The 21,610-nt window shown below is 40.0% G+C and overlaps 1 protein-coding gene across 3 annotated transcripts; it reads left to right on the top strand.

Moving 5' to 3' along the window:
- Positions 1-242: 242 nt before the first annotated feature.
- LOC102064399 (solute carrier organic anion transporter family member 1C1) lies at positions 243-19,182 on the top strand. Of its 3 annotated transcripts, none has more exons than XM_005481846.4 (15): positions 244-465; positions 2,643-2,783; positions 4,027-4,168; positions 4,266-4,398; positions 5,237-5,364; positions 5,578-5,724; positions 7,901-7,999; positions 8,970-9,206; positions 10,328-10,492; positions 11,809-12,004; positions 13,664-13,829; positions 14,615-14,793; positions 16,182-16,246; positions 17,453-17,570; positions 18,210-19,182. In XM_005481846.4, the coding sequence occupies exons 2-15, from the start codon at positions 2,673-2,675 to the stop codon at positions 18,430-18,432; spliced, it is 2,109 nt and encodes a 702-aa protein (XP_005481903.2). In that variant the 5' UTR covers positions 244-465; positions 2,643-2,672; the 3' UTR covers positions 18,433-19,182. The 3 variants fall into 3 exon arrangements, with proteins under 3 accessions (XP_074396206.1, XP_005481903.2, XP_074396205.1); XM_074540104.1 differs by lacking the exon at positions 244-465 and adding an exon at positions 1,014-1,088; XM_074540105.1 differs by lacking the exon at positions 7,901-7,999 and having other exon boundaries at positions 243-465.
- Positions 19,183-21,610: the final 2,428 nt, after the last annotated feature.

Below are 21,610 nucleotides of genomic sequence, written 5' to 3'. Positions count from 1 at the left end.
GGAGTGAGAGCTGGGAGGCTCCAGGTGCTTGGGGAAGCTGACCCTGCGCTCCCAGGGCTCTCGTGCCTGAGCTCAACCACTCCATGCTCGTTGGGTGGATGGCAGGGAGCTCCCTTTGAGACGTGGTTGATGCAGCTCCAATGTTTAGAGATCAGAAAAAAAAAAAAAAAAAAAAAGAAAGGAAGAGTGAAGAAAACAAGTTGTTCCAGCAGCTGGGAGAGGCTGGCACTGGTGCAGGTAGGCTGCCAGAGCACCAGACCTGCCTCCTGCACAGCTCCCGCACCGCTGACGGGGGGCAAGTTTTGCAATCACCATAAGAAGGAAATCCAAGGTTTAAGCCATGTCGTGAGGTGTTTCACTTGTGGGAGCAGGCTGTGTCACAGCTTTGGCTGTGACGCTGCGCTGGCTCCGAGCCTGGAGCCCGGGGCACGGGAGAGAACCAGCCTGACACCGCTCTGACACACAGTAAGTGACTGCTCTGTCCCTCCTCCCTGCTCCCTTCCATTTGCTGGTTACCCTGGTTGTTTGTTCAGTTGTGAGCTCCCAGTGCAGCCTTTCTGCACATCTCGTTGTCACTAAACTTGAAAGGCTTTAAGGTACAATTATGAAAATTCAATTTTTTTTTTTTTTAAAGGATAAGTGCTGTCGCTCCCATTGGGAGCAGCGTATTTTATCCCTCTGTAGAAAAACTATTCATTACCCTTAATTCATTAATTAAATCTTTTATCATTTTTCTTGCTTAATTTTAAATACCACTGGTGTCAATGATTCACTGGTTTGCCAAAGTTCAGATTCTCGTAGAGTGGTTATGGAAAATGTGATTGCTCCATTAGGCATAAGAGAAGTGTTTCTACCATTTAACATTTTCTATGAGTTTCAGGTAGATTGTTAGTCTGGAACCATAAATAAATTTTTTTAAAAAAAAATTGATATATTGAAAAGAAGACCACGTCACTGATTGAGATCCTGTAGATCCTTTACCAGAGTCAGATGTTTCACAAAGTTAATCATCAGCAAAATACAAATCAATATAGAATGTATTTGCTTTAGAGAACTCTGTATTTCAGTTGCTATCCTTAAAGACTGGGGTAAGTCTGGCTTCACTATACTTGAATTATCTATAGCTTACTTTTGAAACTTTTTTTTTTTTTTTTAATTTAGAAGCTGCTGAAGGTGGTCTAAGGAAGGTTAGGTCCCTTTAGAAATTTCATATAGGGCTTAGTCTGAAATGTGCTTGCTTTTCACAGTCCCCTCCTACTGGAGTAGGATTTGGAACTAAAATTTACAAAAATCAAGTTAGAGTCCTTACGAAGCTTTATATCTTTTTATGAGACATTAGTGCCTGTTTTCAGTGGTTAGAGGAACTTCTAGGGGATTGTTGGGTTTCTAAGCTTGTTGTCCTTTCTGGTATAGGTGGGCATTTCCAAGGGAACCCAGGTAGCCCTGGGCATCTTGCTGGGGAGAGACGAACTCCTCAGAGGAACCTGGTGATGTTTTTGGGGTGTCCTGGGACCCTGCCTCATCCCTGTGGGGTGTCCTGGGACCCTGCCACATCCCCACAACCCCGGTGCCAAAAATCCCCCACAGCACCTGAGTGGGCTCCACTCAGGGGTCAGCTGGCCTCAGGGCCCTGCAGGAGGGAAACCTGGAAAGTTCCCATGTGGCTAAAACAGCGTGGCATGTTTGAGATTCCAGTGTCTTGTGGGGAAAATGTTGCATGCCAATTTCTTGATATACTCTATACTCCTTTAATATATGTGCATATGTGTATATAGGAGCTAACTGGTTGATTTTGGTACTGTTGCACCAGTTTTCCAACAGACAAGCTTGGAAGATTTTTAAAAACTTATTATCATTCCAGATGTCTCAGTATTAGCTGCTTTCCCCTGATCAGCTTAATCTACACCAGCTAACATAGCTGACTCCTTGAATCAGAGCCAGCTTTTAAACTTAAAACTTTATCAGTCCTATTAAAATGTCTACATTTATCGTCTGTCTTGCAGAAACTTCCAAAGCCTTATGAGCTTGCAGATAGTCATTATTTGTTTCTTTTAATCAGTGCTTTCTTTCCCCTTAATACATCTTTACCTACCATACTGCTCACTCTGTTTTCTCCTCTGTCATCATTTCTGGTCTGAGTCTACAAAGATTTATCCAATAAATAATGTTATTCATTCAAATGCTGACAGAATGGTAGTGTTCACTAAGAGAATCCTCAGAAACATAATAGCAGAAGCCTACTGGATTACACCAAAGGTCCATTTATTCTGGAACAGTGATCAAAAATGCACATCTCAGAAAGGATTGGCTCAAGTGTGGTGAAGTTCTTTTTCTGACAAGCTGTCCCTACCTCCAGCTGCCTGGGAACTTTCCTTTTCAGTGAGTTATCTAGAACCTTTCCATCTGTCCAAGAAAGTCCTGGAGCCTTTTAGAAAGCAGATGTGACAGATCAGGTGCACCAGTCCTTAGTTAGTTGCAGTAGCAGTTACTTTAAGCACATTTTAATGAGTGTTCAAAGATGAGAAAAGATTCAATGTGCAGATATCTCAAGCAGTGTCTCACCACTGAGTACATCTGAAAAACTTTGGAACACACAGTTCTTATGCCAATAATAGTTAAACATAGCAATATTTTTCAAACAGGTGACATTTCAGACCTGGAGAAGGAAAACCATGGACAGACCAATCACTGCTGGCCAGCTTAAAGGAAAATCCCTGTTCCAGGACAGCGATGGCAATGCAGCTCCTGCCAGGACTCTGTGCCATAACTGTTCAAAGCTAAAGGTATGGAAGAGGCCCCACCACGTATTTTCCCTGGAACACTGAATTTTCATTTGAAGTCCTATCAAAACTCAGTTATGTATGGCACTGTTTGGTGCTATATGTGGTGGGGAAAATGCTCTGGGCTGCATCCATAGGGGGTTGGAAGGGATTTGGGCAGCAGGGACGGAGAGATTCTGCCTTGCCCTGCTGAAACTCCACCTGCAGAGCTGCCTGCAGCTCTGGGGTCCCAGCACAGGAAGGACAGGGAGCTGCTGGAGCCAGCCCAGAGGAGGGACACAGAGGGAAAGGCTGCAGAATTGGGGCTGGAGAGGAGAAGGCTCAGGGCTCACCTCCTTGTGGCCCTCCAGTACCTGAAGGAGCCAACAAGGAAGATGAAGAGAGAATATTGACAAGGGGGAATGGCTTCAATCTGACAGAGAGTGGGTTTAAATGGGATATTAGGGAGAAATTCTTCACTGTGAGGGTGGTGAGGCCCTGGCACAGGCTGCCCACAGAATCTGTGGATGCTCCATCCCTGGAAGAGTCCAAGGCCAGGTTGGATGGGGCTCTGAGCAACCTGGTCTGGTACAAGGTGTCTCTGCCATGGCAGGGGGTGATCTTTAACATGATCTAAAGGTCTAAAGATGATCTAAAGATGATCTTAAGGATGATCTAAAGATGATCTTTAAGATCCCTTCCAACCCAACCCATTCTTATTCTCTGGTTGTGATTCCAAGCACACAGAAGTCAATAAATGTGCTCAGAAGTTTAAAAATGAGGTCATATTTTGCTAACAATTCATTTAGAGTTGTGATATAGTCACAGTAGTAATTGCAGATATACCTTTTTATTCATGTGTTTTAGAACAGGAGAAGGAGAGGTAATGAGATATAAGTACCAGATATGAGTATGTGATATAAGTACCAGAAATAAGCAACAAGTTTTTCCTGAGAAAGAAGTTTTTCCTATGAAAACTTCAAGTTTTTCCTAGGGAAGGAAACAGCTGGACCAATATGTACTAGAAAGTTAGAAGGTGCATACCATCAATGTCAATTTTCCTTTTCTTTGAAGTAGCTGAGGTTTTGGAGGCCACCCTAAAAAGAGAAAGTAAAATCTGTTTTAATTATAACAATAGGCAGATTGTCCTCATAGAGAATTAGAAAGCAAAGAATATGATATTTGTGCTTCTTGACTGGGTTGCTCAGGCATCCAGCTGTAAAGCAAAAACTGTTACTTTGTAAACGCAATTATTTTCTCTCTTCAGATATTTCTTGGAGCTCTAGCTTTTACCTTTTTTGCCAAAGGATTGTCTGGAAGCTACATGAAGAGCATGTCCAGTCAAATTGAAAGGAGATTTGAAATCTCATCATCAATTGTTGGCATTATTGATGGCAGCTTTGAGATAGGTATATGTACTTCAAAAGTGGATCAGTGCTTCTCAGTAGTCTTTCACCCCCAAAAAACCTGGTGTTTTTGTGCTTGCTCTCTCTCCTGTTGATGCAGGTAACTTGATGGTGATGGTGTTGGTGAGCTACCTTGGACCAAGAGTTCATAGGCCAAAAATAATTGCTGTTGGGTGTCTCATCATGTCTGTAGGAGCTTTTTTGTCAGTGATGCCTCAGTTCCTAATGGGACGGTAAATATGGAGACTTTTCATGTTGTGCACTTGATCATACAAAGTAGTTTTCAAAGCATGCATCTGAGTTAAAAGCCTGGCAGTAGTAGTTTGTTCCAGCTATTCCAACAGGAAAATGGGTGAATTTTAAAATATTGGCATTTGATTTCCTCTCTGAAAGCTTACCTCTTGCTACAGGTAAGCAGGAGAGAAACCTCAAATTTCTTAGAACTTATACATAACTAAGGATAAAGTGGGTTGAATTTTTCACCTGGGATGGATAGAAATAGAAATAGAAATATAATTTTTTAAACTGTGTTTCCTTTTTTATATCTAAGCAAACTGTAATTAGATCTTGGTGGTAAATGTTTCTTTCTCCATGGTGGCTACTCATGATAACCCCTTTAAAATGCTGAAGGTTTTAATCTAAACTTGGGGAGAATTAAATGTCTAAATACCCCATCCCCATTTAAGATATAACACATAATTGTCAGATACAGGTCCTACCCTTCCAATCCTTTGGCATTCTTGCATCTGCCAGAAAGGTAAGAAAGAGATGCCATTATGGAAAAACACAGATGTGGATGAACTCTGCCTCTGTCCTGCAGTCTAAAGAATGATCTGTGGGAGCAGATTTGTTGCTCTTTATCTCAGGAAAATATTAGGACTGGAATTATCAGAGCATTTGAAAATGGTACGGAAATACCAATTTTTTTTAAGCAAAGCACTGGGAATGGGGTCCCCTTCACTTTGTGTGTGTGAGACAGGAAGGAACACATGTGAACAGGGCTCAGACACGCTTCCTGTGCAGAGCAAAGTCCTTCATGTGTCAGTTGTATTTCACACAGTTGTTTTCCAGTTACAATTATGAAAGGATAACTGTTAGTGTGGACAACTCCTCCACGAGTGTGTCAGCTTGCTCCCCAGGGTCTGGGGGCCCTCCAGCCACAGATGCTCCAGAAACACTCAGCACAGTGATAAATGCTGGTAAGATAAAGCTCTGACGCTGGATTCTCTTCAGCTTGTCCCTGTTGTGAACCCTTTTTTACTGGAAAGCAGTAAAACCCCTGCTAGAAACCATGATGCATATAAACCCACCCTATAATGTTTGGTAATCCCCATATTTTATCTTATTTTACTGCTGCTGTAAAGCATTGACAGAATTATGTTCACAGAAATATAAATGTTTATGGTCTGCAGGATGTGAGAAAACAACAAATTCCTATCTGTGGCTTTTTGTGTTGGTGGGGAACCTCCTACGTGGAATTGGGGAAGCACCAATTATGCCTCTGGGAGTTTCATATATTGATGATTTTTCTAAAGAAGAAAATTCAGCATTTTATATAGGTAATGTACAAATGAGCCATTTTTATGCTAGATATTCTGCTCTTTAACATTTCTATAATCAAGCAACAAAAGAAACTCAACAAAAGAAATTATCTGGATAACTTTGAGCAGTGCAAAATACCCCAAGCAGTGCCAAAGCGATCTCATATTTGTTCTCTAGGGATAACTCCAGGATGGCCTTTTTGCTTTCCCAGAGGAGCTTCTGTGATGAAGAGAAGCATAATCAAATACTCATTTTCCCAAAGTACAAAGTCATATCTGTCTTATCTGGCATATCAACTTCAGTACCACATCTTCAGAGAACCAAATTCCTCCTAATCACTATTTCACATATAAGGGAATGATCCTGAACGTGAGGATCTCTGATGAAGTCACAATTAATTACAGCAAAGTGAATGTGTTTCAGGAGCTCTTACCCGGCTGTTTGAATTTCACATTTCACTTCCAGTTGAAAGCTTTTTAAAGTCACTCTCTGGTGAAGGATAAACAACACCTTGTCAGGGTGTTGTAACAAATCCTTTCTAATTGGGGTTTTGATCTTGTTTTGACGGCACATAACCTATTGCCCAAGACAGAGAGACTTACACCCAGGCTAATTAATTTGTTGGCAAACCAATTTATTAGCATGGAATGTTTGTGTGGCCTGAAGTCAAGTTGGTGAAACTGAGCTGGTCAGAAAGACATTAAGACACAGTTTCAGGAAGAGCTCAGCATGTACAGGAAGAGCTACAGGGTAAGGCCATGGCCAATGTCTTCATTTGGGAATGAGGAAATCTGCAGGGTGAAACAAATGCAAGAACTGTGTCAAAAGCAAGCATTCCACTCAGCAGTTATCCAAAATATTTGTAATCTCCTCTGAGCTTCTGATTGAAGGTATTTTAAAAAGTTTAGCTGAATTTTGTTCTTGTCAGAATTTAATGTGGGAGAGATTGAGACAGGCTGGGGACTACTGGGCAAGTGGGATCAAAAAGATAAAGTAAACATGGATTCAGCCAAAATGGAAATTCATTTACACCAGAGAAATAAAGTATTTAGTTTACAGCTTATAAAAACATTTCATTTTTACATTCAGAATAGTAGTTTTCAGTGACGTATTCCATTTTGATGGACTGAACCACTTTGTAAAAAAAGTGGAAGTTGAAACAGTCTTTCTATGGAACAGGACTTGCCTTTCTTGTCTAACTTTAATTCTTTTCTATGTCTTATTTTTTATCATCTGACTGAATCAATTTATACTCAGTGTTTTTGTATAATACAAACAACAAACAAAAAAGTCCTATAATAAAAAAGTCAATCAAGCCTTGCTGATGAATTTTGAGCATTAATCTCATTGTTTTACCTTGAACAAGAAGTCTCAGCTTTGTCTCTCCTTTATCCTTGGTGCTTTAATATTTTGTTGAGTAAGAACATAAGTCATTTTGAGACAGAGACAGCATTTTCTTAATAGAATGAACTGAAATAATTTTCGTAGAGTTGTGGTGACAGCAATAACACTAGAGTTGCCATGGGAAGGAACAGAAAATTTCGCATATTTGTTAAGATGTAACAATTTATTACAGAAGTTCTGGGTGATAAACTGAGCAATCACTACATTCAGAAGTCAGTTTGCAAAACCAACTCTCTCAGGAGGAAAATCTCTGCAGTAGAACACAAAAGGATTTACAGAGCACAGTGCTGGATGTGGGCAAGAACTTACAGACATTTGGTGAAGAATTCCTTCTTTTCTAATGGAAGGAATCCTTCTGCAGCTTCAAGATGCCAGCTCTGCACTGGAATTCAGGAATCCAAATTACTGAGTTGCAGTTTGATCCTATTACCTGCTCCCAACAAAATTTCAACAGAGCAACACAAAGTGGCGAGGGAGTGTGAGAACCTATGCTTGAATTATTTAGAGGATATTTTATTTTATTTTTTGTTGATTGCCACTAGTGGTAACCAAAATCAAATTGTGCTTTATTTACACATCAGGTCAGCAAAATGCAGTGTGGGTTTCTGGCAGCCTTCATTTGCTCCTAGGGGCATCCCAGCCTCTGATCTCCACCCCAGCTGTGCTCAGGGCAGCTCGCACCTCAGGACATTCCGCAATGCCCTTCTCCTTCCTCTCTCATTTCCTTGCCCTCAGAGAGGAAGCCTTGCCTTGCCCATGCAGTTTTTTGCTGTCTCCCTTGTCCTGCAGGCCTGGTGAGATCCTCAGGCATGTTTGGGCCAACGCTGGGCTTCTTGCTGGGCTCCTTCTGTGCCAGCCTCTGGGTTGACGTCGGCGTCGTGGACATCGGTGAGGGACCATGGCCACCACCGTGGGGGTGCACATCAAGCCAGAAGGTGTCTGGGTGTAGGAACCCCCATGCCAAGAAGCACCTTCCCAGCTCATTGCCACCAAAACAGGAGCTCTCTGGAGAGTTTTTCCTGCTCAGAAATCGAGGGTTTAAAATCAGGCGTTGTAGCGCGGTTGGAATAGCCCTTGAAAAGCCCCCACTGTTTTTTTTATGTTTCCACACACACTTTTTACACCCTTGCTGCGCAGCTGAGAACAAATGATTGGTTGAATAAAAGGCCATCCCCCTCTTGAGGGAACAGTGAAAGGCTCATGGATACTTCCAACAACTAGCAAAAAGTATGTTCTCTAAAAAGCACGCAGCAAAGTTTAATCTCAAAACTCATGCTGTCGTTCAAATCAGTTAAAAGTCTCTAATCCCAGAGAAAAATTGAGGAAATCTGAGGAAAACCTATAGAGTTTGGGGATGGAGAAGGAGGACACTCTGGGAAATTGAGAAAGGGAAGGGTGTTTTTTTGTGGTGAAGATCCTTTTGCTCACTCCCCCAGAGAGTATTGGAGGATTGTGGCAAGGAAATTCCACCATGGACACATCTATTTTTGACTGCATGGGACTGATTCCCTTCCAGGGATGGGTCATTCACAACTTAGGAAACGCAGAGAAGCTGTGGCTGCCCCATCCCTGGAAGTGTCCAAGGCCAGGCTGGATGGGGCTCTGAGCAGCCTGGGGTAGTGGAAGGTGTCCCTGCCCAAAGCAGGGAGGTTGGAGCGAGATGATCTTAATGGTTCCTTCCAACATAAACTATTTTATGATTCTATGATTTGAAACAAACTGCATTTAAATTCTTAATATATGACATAGATCACCTCTGTTCTGTTTTTTTCATTATATATATGAGGATATACAGTAATGTATAATAACTGCTCTGCATAATATTTACCTTATTTTCCTGTCTTTCTGTATTTTATAGATGCCATCAGCATAAATCCTAAGGACAGCCGTTGGGTTGGTGCCTGGTGGCTTGGATTGCTTATCTGTGGAGCTGTCAACTTCATTGCTTCATTGCCTTTCTGGTTTTTGCCCTATTCCTTACCAAAAGAAGGAGAGAATGAAAACTTGAAGATTAGTCACTTGTCTGTTCAAGGAGATCCCTGTAAAATAGAACCCCCAGCTCAGCCACAATTACAGTTCTCAGAGGCAGTAAAAGGTGAAATATTATTGCCCAAATATTTGCATATGAATTCTGTCTCATGTATTCATTGTGAGCTGAGCATGGACTCACACAACTTTCAGCAAATGCAGGTTTCTGGAGTGCAAACTATTGATAAAAATGTCTTTACTTTGTGCTATTATAATTACATGCTAAAGGCAAGTTTCAGTCCTGTCCTGATGTCAGACAGCTGGGAAAAACTTGCGCTGTTTCTCTGAGCACCAGAGATGCTCAGTTGGTAGTTGTGAGGTGATGTACTACAGCTACAATGCCATGGTTATGAAGAGAGAGTGGGGAAAACATCCCATCCCTCACTGATGACCAATCCACAGTGGGCAGGCTAGGCTTGGCAAGTGTTTGGCAAGGAAACTGAGGCAAATGTTTGGGAAGGAAACCTGGAGCTCATTGTGGCTATATTAGCTGTTGGAGACTCCCTGAATTTGTAGCTCCTGTGTTTGAGCTCAGGGAAGCTGAATTCATCTCATATAGGAACCACCAGATCCAACCATCCGTTGCTTTTATTTTTATATTTTTATTATTAGACCCAAGGTTTTGTTTGTATACACGTGCACACCTACAGCAGACGTGTTTTAGGCAGCTGTGCCAAGAGCCCCAGACTACAGTCTAAATGCAGATGTTTATGTTCACTTTATTTTAATGGATTTTAATATTCTAACCAAGGGTCCCAGAAATTATTCCAGCCTTTTTTTGGGGGCAGGTGCTTCTGTTTTCTAAACATCACCTTCTTGTGGGGTCCTTGTGTGGCTGGTGAGGGCTCCTGCTTTGAGAACCACATTTTACTCTTGGTGGAGAGTGTTAATGCTCTGTGCAGGCATTGAGGGGGTGTGCTGCGAGCCTGAGGAGCCCTGTGCCACTCACAAAATATTCCAGGGTCCTGATTCCCAGCTCAGCATTCTCTGAGCTGCTCCTCCTTTCACACCAGACATGTGTTGGCAATGAGAACTCTCACCTGAGCAATCAGGTGCTGTGATAAGCACAGAATTATAACCTGCAACACAACTAGCAATTAAATCCAAGTGAATTTCACTATCTAAAGGCTGCCAAAACAACTCCTCTCTGTGTTTAGCAGGGTGTACAGTATTTGCTCTCCATTGCAGATTTCTTGCCAGCACTCAGGAAGCTGTTTGGAAATCCAATTTTTGCAGTGTTCATCCTCCTCACCATTCTGCAGTACAACTCCCTTGTTGGGATTATAACCTATGAGGCAAAGTTTATGGAGCAGCAATTTAATGTGTCAGTGGCAAAAGCCATCTTCCTAATTGGTAGGTACCTGACTTCTTTTCAAATTCCAGTGTAAAAAAGGAAGCTTTTATTTATTACCTTGCCTTCTGTTTTAGAAGGAACGTATGTGAACTTTTTTTGGTTAAAAAGAAAGCATGTAGTGGTTTCCTAATTTTCTTACTGTATTTTGAAAATGGATGTTAATTTTAGTGTTAATTTTCCTAGTACTCCTAATTCACTGAGCTAGAGGATTATTAAAACTAGGTGGAAGGTTTTTTATAGTGAGATTTGGGTTGTGTATGTTTTCATGAGTAAAAACCACACATCAGCTGCAACTAAGTAAAAACTAATGGAAAAGAAAGTTTAAAATATTTAATGAAGTGTGTGATTTTTCTTTTCTTTTCAGAATAACATATTGGTTTAAATCTTCTTTTCTTTTGATTACAAATCCAAATTTTATAGGCAATAAGAAACCAAATTATAAAAATTTGAGTCACTTCATTAATTTCAAAGCTGTTTTTCTATTTGCCAGTTCCTTCAGAAATAAGTACTTAATAGTGTTCTACAAAGAAAGAATGCTGAAATTATATTAATTTTACAGTGATTGATATGGTCTCATAATCTGAAAGGAAAACCAGGCTATGTGAGGTCATTGCAGAACTGATATTGAATTACTTTAATCTGAAGACACAATGTCTTGGTCAGCTACAAATGTGGGGAGAACTTTGTTTTTCCTATCTTTTTTTTTTCCTGAATGCTGAGAAAATTTTACAGAAACGACCAAGAAAACCAATCAACAGTAAAAGCAGAGAAAGGCAAACCCCTGCCAGTAACACCTTGTCAAACCTCTCTGTTTAGCAAGTGAGGGCTGGTGTTTGTGAAATACTGAGCAGATTAAATCTAAATGCAAATAATCTCATTATCCAGTCTCAGGTCAAAATGGAATCCAATGCAGAACCAGATGCAACTTCCTTTTATGTTCCGTTTCAGAGACTTTTTTGCAGCTTTTATAAAGTTTTATGTTTTATTTTATATGAAGTGTGTATGAGCTAAGACATTTACTCCAGATTCTAACAGGCACCTGTACAGGTTTTTTTATATCTACATACAAACAACAATATGGTAAAAATGAATTTTGAGCTTTCTAAAGTCATAATATGATTTGCAAAAGAAAATGGGGATGTGAAATTACTAGAAGGTAATATAAATATTAGAACCTCAAAGAATCAGCCTAAAAATAGGTGTCTGATACCTATTTATTCTAGAAACAGAATACACCTATTTATTTTAGAAAAAGCATTCTAAAAGAGTGAATGCAAGAGAGAGCAGTTAATATTTTTTTACTGTCTATTTGCAGGTGTGATACTTCTACCTGTCACAATCCTGGGCATGTTTCTAGGAGGCTTCCTGATCAAGAAATTCAAGCTGCACATAACTGAAATGGCCAAGTTTGCCTGCATTACCTTTATTGTGGCATATTTGGTGAACCTGCTGTACTTCACGTGCAGCTGTGAGGTGCTGCAGGTGGCCGGGCTGACAGCGCCCTACTCTGGGTTTGTACCCCTCACCTGGGGCTGCTGCTTTGGGGGGAGGCACAGAAAATAATCCCAGGTTTTGAGACGGAATTGTCAGCCTGAAGTCATGCCTGAAGCTGGGGATTGGGAAAATACACCAATTTTATTTTCCATATTTTTTTAAACAGGACATTTCTTTTTTCCTAAATTTTTTTTTTCTTAGATTTTCTATTTTTGACAACATACTTATATATTCTGGCAAATTGCTAAAAAAAGATGATATTTATAACAGGCAAATTAAATTTCTTTTTTCTATTTCAAAGCTTTAATTTAAGGTATTGTGGGAAATGTAGGACTCTGTATAACTGAATAATATGATTAAGTAGAAGTTGTTTATTGTTTACATTATATATATTTTTATAGATTTTATAAACTATTAAGTACATACTTTAATTTTTTTCTTTTTTGTTTATTCTTTACATTATATATTTTAATATATTTTATAAATGAATAAGTATATACTTTTTGATTGTTTTTTTTGGGTTTCTTTTGCTTTTTTTGTTTCTATTTCTTAGCATTTGAAGACTGGTTACAGTTCAGGTGTTCTATATTTTTTTGTTATTTAGGTCAAATTAAATTTCTTTCTTCTATTTGAAATCTTCAATTTAAGGTGTGGGAAATTTAGGACTCCTGTATAATTGACTCATATGATTAAGTAGAAGCTGGTTATTGTTTACATTATATATGAAAATAAATAAATATGCCATATAATCTATATATTTTTATAGATTTTATAAACTGGTTGAGTGCAACATCTGATGCCACAGAGTGAATTTTAAAAAAGCACAACAGCATATATATAGAGAGAGAATATAAAGAGCCTTTAGAGTTTCTCCAGGAGAACTGAGTCTGGAGAATTTGGCACAGGCCAGGGTTGTTTCTGGTTAAGTGACCCATTTAGTTTTTACCTATTTAACAATTTATATTTTGAAGGGAAGCAACAGCCTAATGAGGGCTAATTCCCTCTCTTATCTTCCCTTCTAAGAGACTTAGAGGAAATGTAGCTCGCATGATGTGTGCTCTTGGCTGAGGGAGAAGAAGGAAGAAAAGGCAAATTTTGAACATTTTTACCTGACATTTGACCTCACAAGAAGGATGGTTTGTAGCTTGTGGGCTCCTAACCCTTTCAGGAAAGTGAGCACTGCTAACGTGTGCTCAGAGTGTTTTGAGACAGTGACCTGGGTCCAGTGGAAAAATCTCAATTGCTGTTTTGGTTTTATGTATTTTTTTTTTTTTTACTTTTACACCCTACCTCTATCACCTGGATATGGTAGGATATCCTACTGCTGAGGAAATTATGGTTTTTCCTTGGACCATGTAGAATCTCTATTCTAGGTACGATTTTCTTTTTCTTGGGGTGAGCTTTCAAATGCAAAAGTAATATTCCCACCCAGCCTTTTCATTTCCGTGCCTTTTCAATCCATAGAAATGTTATTGCTTGATGAAAAATCCCAAGAGAACTTTATTTTAGCTGAAATCACCTTAGTGTCCATATGACAACTTCACAGTGCAGGTATCTGTCCATTTTGATCACTTTACTTTCTCCATGTTTTTCCTGCATACTCCTTAATATATATAATTTTTTAAAATATAAAATTCCACTAAATAATTCCTTAATTTCCTCCTGTTGTCCTCCAGAATGAAGCACCTTTCCTCCAGCAAGCACATCTACGTGGCCAGCTGCAATGCTGAGTGCAGCTGCAAGCTGGACCAGTGGGACCCTGTCTGTGGGGACAACGGCATCACATACATGACAGCCTGCTTTGCAGGGTGCAAATCCTCATCTGGGACAGGAAAAAATATGGTAAATATCCAGGGGATAGATGACTCTGCAATGGGACAAGGAGCAATGGTTTTAAGTTAAATCAGGGCAGCTTTAGACTAGATATAGGGAAGATATTTTAATCAGCAGCAAAGCCATTTCCAGGACTTCAAATAATCCTGCCTGAGCAAGACTGTTAAAAACACCATGTTTGCAGAAGAGTTGTGTGCAAATGCTTATATCTTCTGGCAGAAGCAGAATTGTCTTCATTGACAACACTGAAATAGACAAGCGGCATTATCAGGCTTGTATTTAAGCATCCCATCAATATTGTCTGGCTTCATTTCAGGAAAATTGGCCTCCAAACCCATGTGTCCTGCTAACTTCAAAGCCCATTATCAATCCAAATGCTGTTTAAGCACATAATGACCTATGGACATGATGCATATTTGGTCCACACCTCTATTTTTTCTTGTTGTTGCTGCTGTTACGCATCTTCTTCATGAGATACCTGAGCAGGATGGCTGGATAGCAGTTCACATTTGACTTTTTTAGCTTTGGCCTACTTTAAACACACACAGAGCACCTTGTGTTCTAGCAGTGGCTGAAATTAGAACTTCAGGTGTTTTGTGTCTTTGGAGCAGCTCAGAGTGCCTGGAGCATATCAGTGACCTGGCCATCAGTCTGCAGAGATGGTTACAGAGGGTTTTTCAGCATCAACAACAGCCTGGCTGGTGTGGGGAGTGAAAAATCTGGCTGATGAAATGGTTGCTTATTGATGCTGAATTCTGAATAAATAAATTCTTCTTCTCATCTTCTCCTTTCAGGTGTTTCACAACTGCAGCTGTGTGGAAGGACAAGGGCTCAGTGGCAATTCCTCTGCAGTTTTGGGACAATGCCAAAGAGAAAGCTGTGCCAAAGCCTTTCCCTATTTTTTAGCATTACAGACTGCATGTGCATTTGTTTTAGCCTTAGGAGGCACTCCTACATACATGATTATGTTTAGGTGAAATACTTTATCTTACCTTGACCAGAAAGCTTGGGGAAAGAGAAACAGAAAATGCTATCTACTATTTCATTCCTGCTGTGAGGAATGGCATGTGGATCAAATTGTGCCCCTGAGGATTTATTTACCTGTGCTCTGAAATCCGACTCTTTTCAGAGGCAGAGCAAAATATCTGTCCAGAAATTTAATTCTAATTTGATGCAGAGTAGATACTTTGGTGATGAAAGGGGGGGCATTATGCTGATCCTGAATGCTGGGTTTCAATTCCAGGGATAGGGATGTTTTTACCAGAGCATTGGACTTGAAATGAGATGCATTGCTAAGCCATAGCCAGTGCTGTTCACATTATTCAGAGAAAAACAGGTACCTTTGTTAAGACTTGTGGCCTCACAATATCTTCTGTGTTGGGAGAAGTCTGATACTACCATTTTTTTTGGTCAGCTGACAAAAGCAGAATTATACCAGGAATATTTTTTTAATTTTTCATTTCTTCAGTTGGAAAGCATTTTACATCCAGAAGAAAAGGCAATATTTTGTGCCTGTCACGTGGAATTGTCTTTATCCTCCTGCTCATGGGTGAATCACAATGGTCACTGTACATGACTAAATAACTTGGCTGAGCTGCTGATTTCCTGCAGTGCTGATTTTCTGCAGTGCTGAGTTCCTTCTAAGTGCAGGGCACACCTGGGTTATGGACAGGTGTGCATAAAAATCGTTGGCCAGTTTTCAGAGCCCTAATTTGTGTGGTGAGAAGCCTTTGGAGGTGATGCTGAAGAGACAACATAGTGGTGTATAAACTGCAGTGCAGGCTGGGCACAGCCAGGCTCCCTCCTGCCCCTGTGCCAGCTCGGTGCTCCCCGCTGGGTTTTGTCAATTCTCCAGCTCACCTGATGGACACAGGCTGCTTTCCACTGGTAGGAACGAGGTGTTTTACAGCCAGGTCACTCACGTTTGCTGTCTCTGTAAAATGCTCGAGGCTGAGGTGGTTAAATCAGCAAGGACTGCACACCCTTGTTCCTTGTGGTCATCACTGCACAGTGCAGCCCCTCATTAAGCCAGGCTTGAGCCTAATTTATGAGCCTGAACTGCCTTCTTTTGGTGGGCTCACTTTCATGTCCCTGTGCACCACCTCCCAGAAGTACTCACAACCTGTTTTCCTTTGGTTCAAGACGCGTTCCTGTAGATTCTTGCATTTATTTCAGTGGGTGGTGCTCTGTGGAAGGAGACTCTACCTGTGAATTTTAACTTGGTGGATGTTTTCAGTCAGGGTTCCAGGGGTTGTGCTGGGTAAGCTATAGCACTCCTGCAGTGAGGCATGGGCAGGTGTTCTCAGCACGGCTGCAGATCCATTTCTCTGCTCCTCAACACTCTTTTTGTTTCCTTTCCAGATCTGTCTCGCCAGACCTGAAATCCTTTGCTGTTGGGATAGAAGCTTTGGGTGGTAGAGTACTAGGTAAGATTGAATTTCTTTGTGGTTTTCAAGTGGGTTGACAAAGAAGCCAAAGAGGTAAACCAGAGGCAGCCATTGCACTGCCCTTGCTCCAGAGAAAAACAAAAGAAATTTTCCAAAATTTTTCTTTGTAAGCAGGCTATACATTTCAAAATGTTTGGAGGAGCTTACTACATATTTCCTGCTATTTACATATGATGATTACCTGGTATTTACATATTATTATTATGTATTTACATATTATGATTATCTCTTCAGATTTTTTCTCTACACTGAAAATAAATGAGGCAAAGGAAGGAAATTTAATTTTACTATTGAGCTACTTGTTTTTTTAAATTGTGGACACAACTACCTGAGCTTGACCAGTCTGCATATCCCTAACACCATCCTCCCTTTTGCTAACCATTATTCCCTTAAAGCTCCCATTTACTTTGCCTGTTATTTTGTTTCTTGAGTTTATCTGCAATAAACAATAATTTAATTATTCAGATACATAATCTGCCCTGCATCAAATGAACCTTGCCTCATCTTCCCTTGTTTGCTGATTTTGAAATCTCTGCCTTTCAGAAAAGCCCAAGCAGTCTTTTTGGAGATTTGGATCTCTTTTTCAATGTCCATATTTTACAGAGAATCAATCTTCTGCTTTTGTAGGACAGTTAACTTCAGAAAATTGCACAATCTTCCTCATGCTGATGATATTAAAAAATTATTGTCTGTTTAAAAGAAATTCTTCCAGTACTACATAAATAGAGCACTTATTACCCAGTTTCTGTGGAGCAAGTGCTTAATTTCATCCCTTTGCACTGCACTAATCCCCTTTTAATGGCAAGACTTGAATATATAAATCAATATATATAAATATTCATATGTCATGGCATGTAATTCCACACCAGGGATTGCAAAAGTTGGTTATATTATTTCTTTAAACATAGGAAGTTAAACTTCTAATAAAAATACCATTAAAGGGAATTGCTAACGTTTCCCTTGCTGGATATTATTAAGCTATTGTTTTAAGTCCATTGTTTCAACTCCCTTTAAGTACTTTTACTTAAGTAAATCTTGTAATCTCAAAGCTGGAACTGAATGTTTAGTCCCATTCTATGCAGGCATAATTAAAAAACCTAGAGATTGACTTCCTTATTTCTTTACATGAGATTAAATGATGGGATGCCCATCTCTGAGATCATGTAATGAGAATTTTCTTTGCAGGAGGACTCCCAGCCCCTATTTACTTTGGTGCCTTGATAGATGAGACCTGCTTGAAATGGGGGACAAAAAGCTGTGGGGGATCAGGGTCCTGCAGAGTGTACGACACAAAAGAGTTCAGGTAATTTTCTTTGGGGTTTGGGCATCTGGGAGCAGGGACCAGGGTGGGCTTTCCTCATGCCAGCTGTCAGATTAGGGTCTGACAACACCATTCTTCCTTACTACACCTTAATAGGTAAATAAACCAAATTATTTTTATTCAGTCTGACATCTTAAAATTGCAGGGTACTGCCTGAAGTCATGAGAATTATTTCTTTGGTTGTAGTCTGCACTGAATAGTGAAATAAATGCACTGAGTAACTCTGTGACACTTTGGCTTTGTGGGGTGTTGAAAAACTGTGGATTATGTGTAGATCTGCAGATTCTCTCCCTCATCCCTCATTTATTTACTTCCTATTGTATAAGAAATCAGCAGGCAAAAAGGCCCAGCAGGTGCAGCTCCTTTTTGTCAGAGTCTGCTGGATGGCAGCACACTCCAGACATTTCTGCTGGGAGTCTGAGACCTCATTAGAGCCTGTCCGGGGCTAAATATCACGAGGTCATTTGCTTTCTGCCTGTTATTTCTTATTTTCAAATGTGAAGCAATACCTAGCTGAGAATAGATGGTTTTGTCAAGCTGCTCTTTATAACCTATTTGGTTCCACACAGAATTGGAAAGTTTTATTAACATAAATGCATTTTGTCCCTTTTTTCCCCCCAGGAATGTGTACCTTGGCCTCGTTGCAGGACTACGGGCAGGATGCTGTCTCTTGTACATAGTGCTCTCTGTTTTAATTATCAAACGCTTCAAACCAGATGGCAAAGAGATGACAGATATTAAAAATGCAGAAAGCTCAACCAGCAAAGAACCAGAAACTGCCAACAAGAGAGAAATTCTTCCTGGTTCAAGAACCTCAGAGGAGAGTGAGGAAACTTATATGTAAAAAAAAAACCAAAACCCAAGGTCTTTTGTAACTTTGCCTGTGCTCCAGTTTTTCTGAGCACAAAAGGGGTCTAAATACAGACTTCAACAACTAGTTTACATTTTGGGAGTTCAAAAAGTATCTTTGAACATTGGCTTTTTATTTGCTTTACCCTATCTTCTTCCTTTCCTCATCTGAGACAACAATAAGGGGAAAAGATGTTCAAAATTTTGGAGAACTCTGCCATCCTCTTGCTCTCAGTCCCTCTCTAGACCAACAGTAGGACAAGCCAAACTTTTGCAATTTTGTCATACATTTGATTATGCTTGAAAAATTAAGAAGAAGAAATCCACAATAAGCTGCTTCGACATTTTTCACTGACTTTATTTCAAGTCCTCTTGCTCTGTATTTAGTCCTACAGCTCTACATGGACAATCAGGTTTCACTTGGGCTTCTCTGATGGCCTTTCATGAGCTGAGCTCCTTGTTCCAGGCTTGGTCCCCGAGCCATGGCCAGGTGAGACCCCAGGGCTGTCACTGAGCACCCTCAGAACTCAAACTGCACCACAGCTCCGGGGTTTGGCTCGAAGAACAGTCAGGGTGGAGAGGAAATGAAGTTTGCCAACGAAGTTTTGAAGCAAAGTGTGTTCAACAGTCAAAGTGGAAACCAAATGAAGAAAGTGGTGTATTAGCTTTTGCAGCACATCTCAGTAATGGGTTTGAGAAAGATTACTCTGAACTGATGCAATAAAGTGATAGGTGTTTAAGTTTCTTTTGGGTTTTTTTTTTTTGTGTTTGTGTGGAGGGGAGGGAGGGCATTTTAAGCCACTGTATTTGTACCCCATAAATACAAATTTCCTTCCTTGTTTAAGGAGTCTTCAATAAACCTTGAAACACAGTACTGAACACTTGAAAATTCACAGCTTTCCACAGGCAGCCTTGTCCAGATAAAAGCTTTATTAAAGGAAGAGCACAACAGTTATTAAAAGAGGAAAGAAATCTCTAAAAATATTATTAGTGTGATTTTTTTGTTGACAGCTCTCAGGACGTACCTTTGCAATAGGATCAAACCTACTTAGGAAGATCACTGTAGATTTTCTCTCCATCACCACAGATATTTTGTGGTGATGCTGACAATTTTGCTTTATTTTCTTCTTCCTGCAGTGCTGTACAGAAACCTAAATCTAGGAAACAAAATTTCTTTCCTAATTTTAAACTTGCTTAAGATATGGAATAGAGATAATGGACATAAAGAAAATCTACCACACTTTATCTCAGAAAGAGGCAGATCAGTGGGCTAAAGAGAGGGATTCTCTCTATTAAACTATTATTTTCTGACCTTTCTTCTACCATCTGCCCCAGATGGGATGGGAAAAGGGTCAGATACCCAGTGAAAGGAAGTTCCTCGCATCCTGGCCTTTGGGGATGGATTTGATTGCATATTATTGCTTAAAGACATTGAGCAGCACATGTAGACATTGTTTTTTTCCATTCACAGCTCTGATTATGAACTGATTATAAACTCTGATTATAAACTGCTCTAATGCAGAAGATACCAGTAGTGCATCTAGGTCTGGAAATTATTAAAGAAAAATCCAAGTTCCAGAAACCTCAGGAACTGTACACAGAGAAAATAATGGTGTGTCATTCTCCTTCTGTAAGGAGAATTTAACATTGAATAAATGCCCCGGCAGCTCTAGAAACGCTCCTGATCTATGCCAGACACAGAGTCAGTCAGGTGACTCATACTAACATCATTTCCCTTTACTTCTGTTGTTTGGGTATTTATTTCTGTACTCGGAGTTTTGTATTGATTTTTTTTTTATATATATTATAGGGTGTTTTTTGATGGGAGCATCTTGATTTCTCCAGGAGGTAATGTTTCAGCAAAGGTGCTTTGATGATTGATGTCAGACTGGAAATGAGATTCTGGTCAGATATGATGATTCATGCCCAGATATTTACCTCAGATGAAACTTAGTAAAGTGAGGTTTTTCAAACAAATAAGAATTAACATCATTCTTCATAACAGTCCTGAATTCATAGTAGCACAAACCCTGCACAGGTAGGAAGTTTAAATGAGCCTCTCACTCAGTATTCTGACAAATCCAAGGCTGTGTTTCCAACATATTCTGTCTTTTGAGTGCAAATCTAGCACTGTGAACAGAAGGTAGAAGTTTCTTCAAGGGAACAGCTTGTATTTCAACAACCAGCTAGTACAGAACATGAGAAAATTAAATAGGTGATCAACCAAGTGGGATTTTTCCAAAAGTTTTTTATCTCCTTGCTTCTCACACCAGAGAAGAAGTAAAGACACTCTCCCTTCTAATTCCTCCTGCTCCAAAGGGCAGCCTGAGAGGCAGAGGGGGCCCTGAGGCTCTGGTTTCATTGCAAAAATGACATTACTCTGGACTCTGGGATCAAAACTGGCATCTTTGTCCTGGGTCTGAGCCCCATCACTGGGAAGATCCTCCAGGAAAAAAGAAAAACCTGTTGTTTTCCAAGTTCATAAGAGAAATTGTTAACCAAGAAAGCCACTTTGGAGGCAAATTTGCAACTCTACCAAGGCAGGTGTGCTTTCAAATACAGACTACAAACATACAGTTTAGGGATCATTACATATAAATCATGGTAAGTCCAGCAAAATCAAAATAAACAAATGAAAAAGGCAGTGAGTTTTCATCGGACTGTGGGAGATTTAAGGGCATGAGCCTTGTGTTTACCCAACTCTTCCTTGAGGATATCAAAAAGCTCTTTAATGGCCTTTTCAAAGTCCTTCTGCCAGAATAACTACACAAAACAGGAGACAGCTCAGTTATCTGGCATTTCTTTGCTCTTAGATATACAATTGAGCAGACATAATGACCTATGACTACCTGGTTTTTTGATGTTTTCTAGCTGTTAATAAAAAAATAGAAAAAACCCCAGCATCCCTAAACCCACAGTTTTCTGTACGTGTTAGGATCATGTACCCTCTAAAAACCAAGCCTTCCTATGGCTTTTGTGTCCCCATTATCAACAACTCCTGTCTATCCTGGCGCTAAAAAAAATTGGGAATAAGTACTAGTTGTTGCAGAATAATCAGAAAATACCTCAGGCTGTCAACTTAAATTTAAAGCATCCAAAATGTTTTTATAACATAGGTAACATCAGATTTAGTCTACCAGTTTTCACTGTGGAGTATATTGTCATTTTGCCTT

Source organism: Zonotrichia albicollis, chromosome 4, assembly GCF_047830755.1.
Source record: "Zonotrichia albicollis isolate bZonAlb1 chromosome 4, bZonAlb1.hap1, whole genome shotgun sequence".
NCBI lineage: Eukaryota > Metazoa > Chordata > Aves > Passeriformes > Passerellidae > Zonotrichia > Zonotrichia albicollis.
This window is presented reverse-complemented; position numbering and strand designations above follow the sequence as displayed.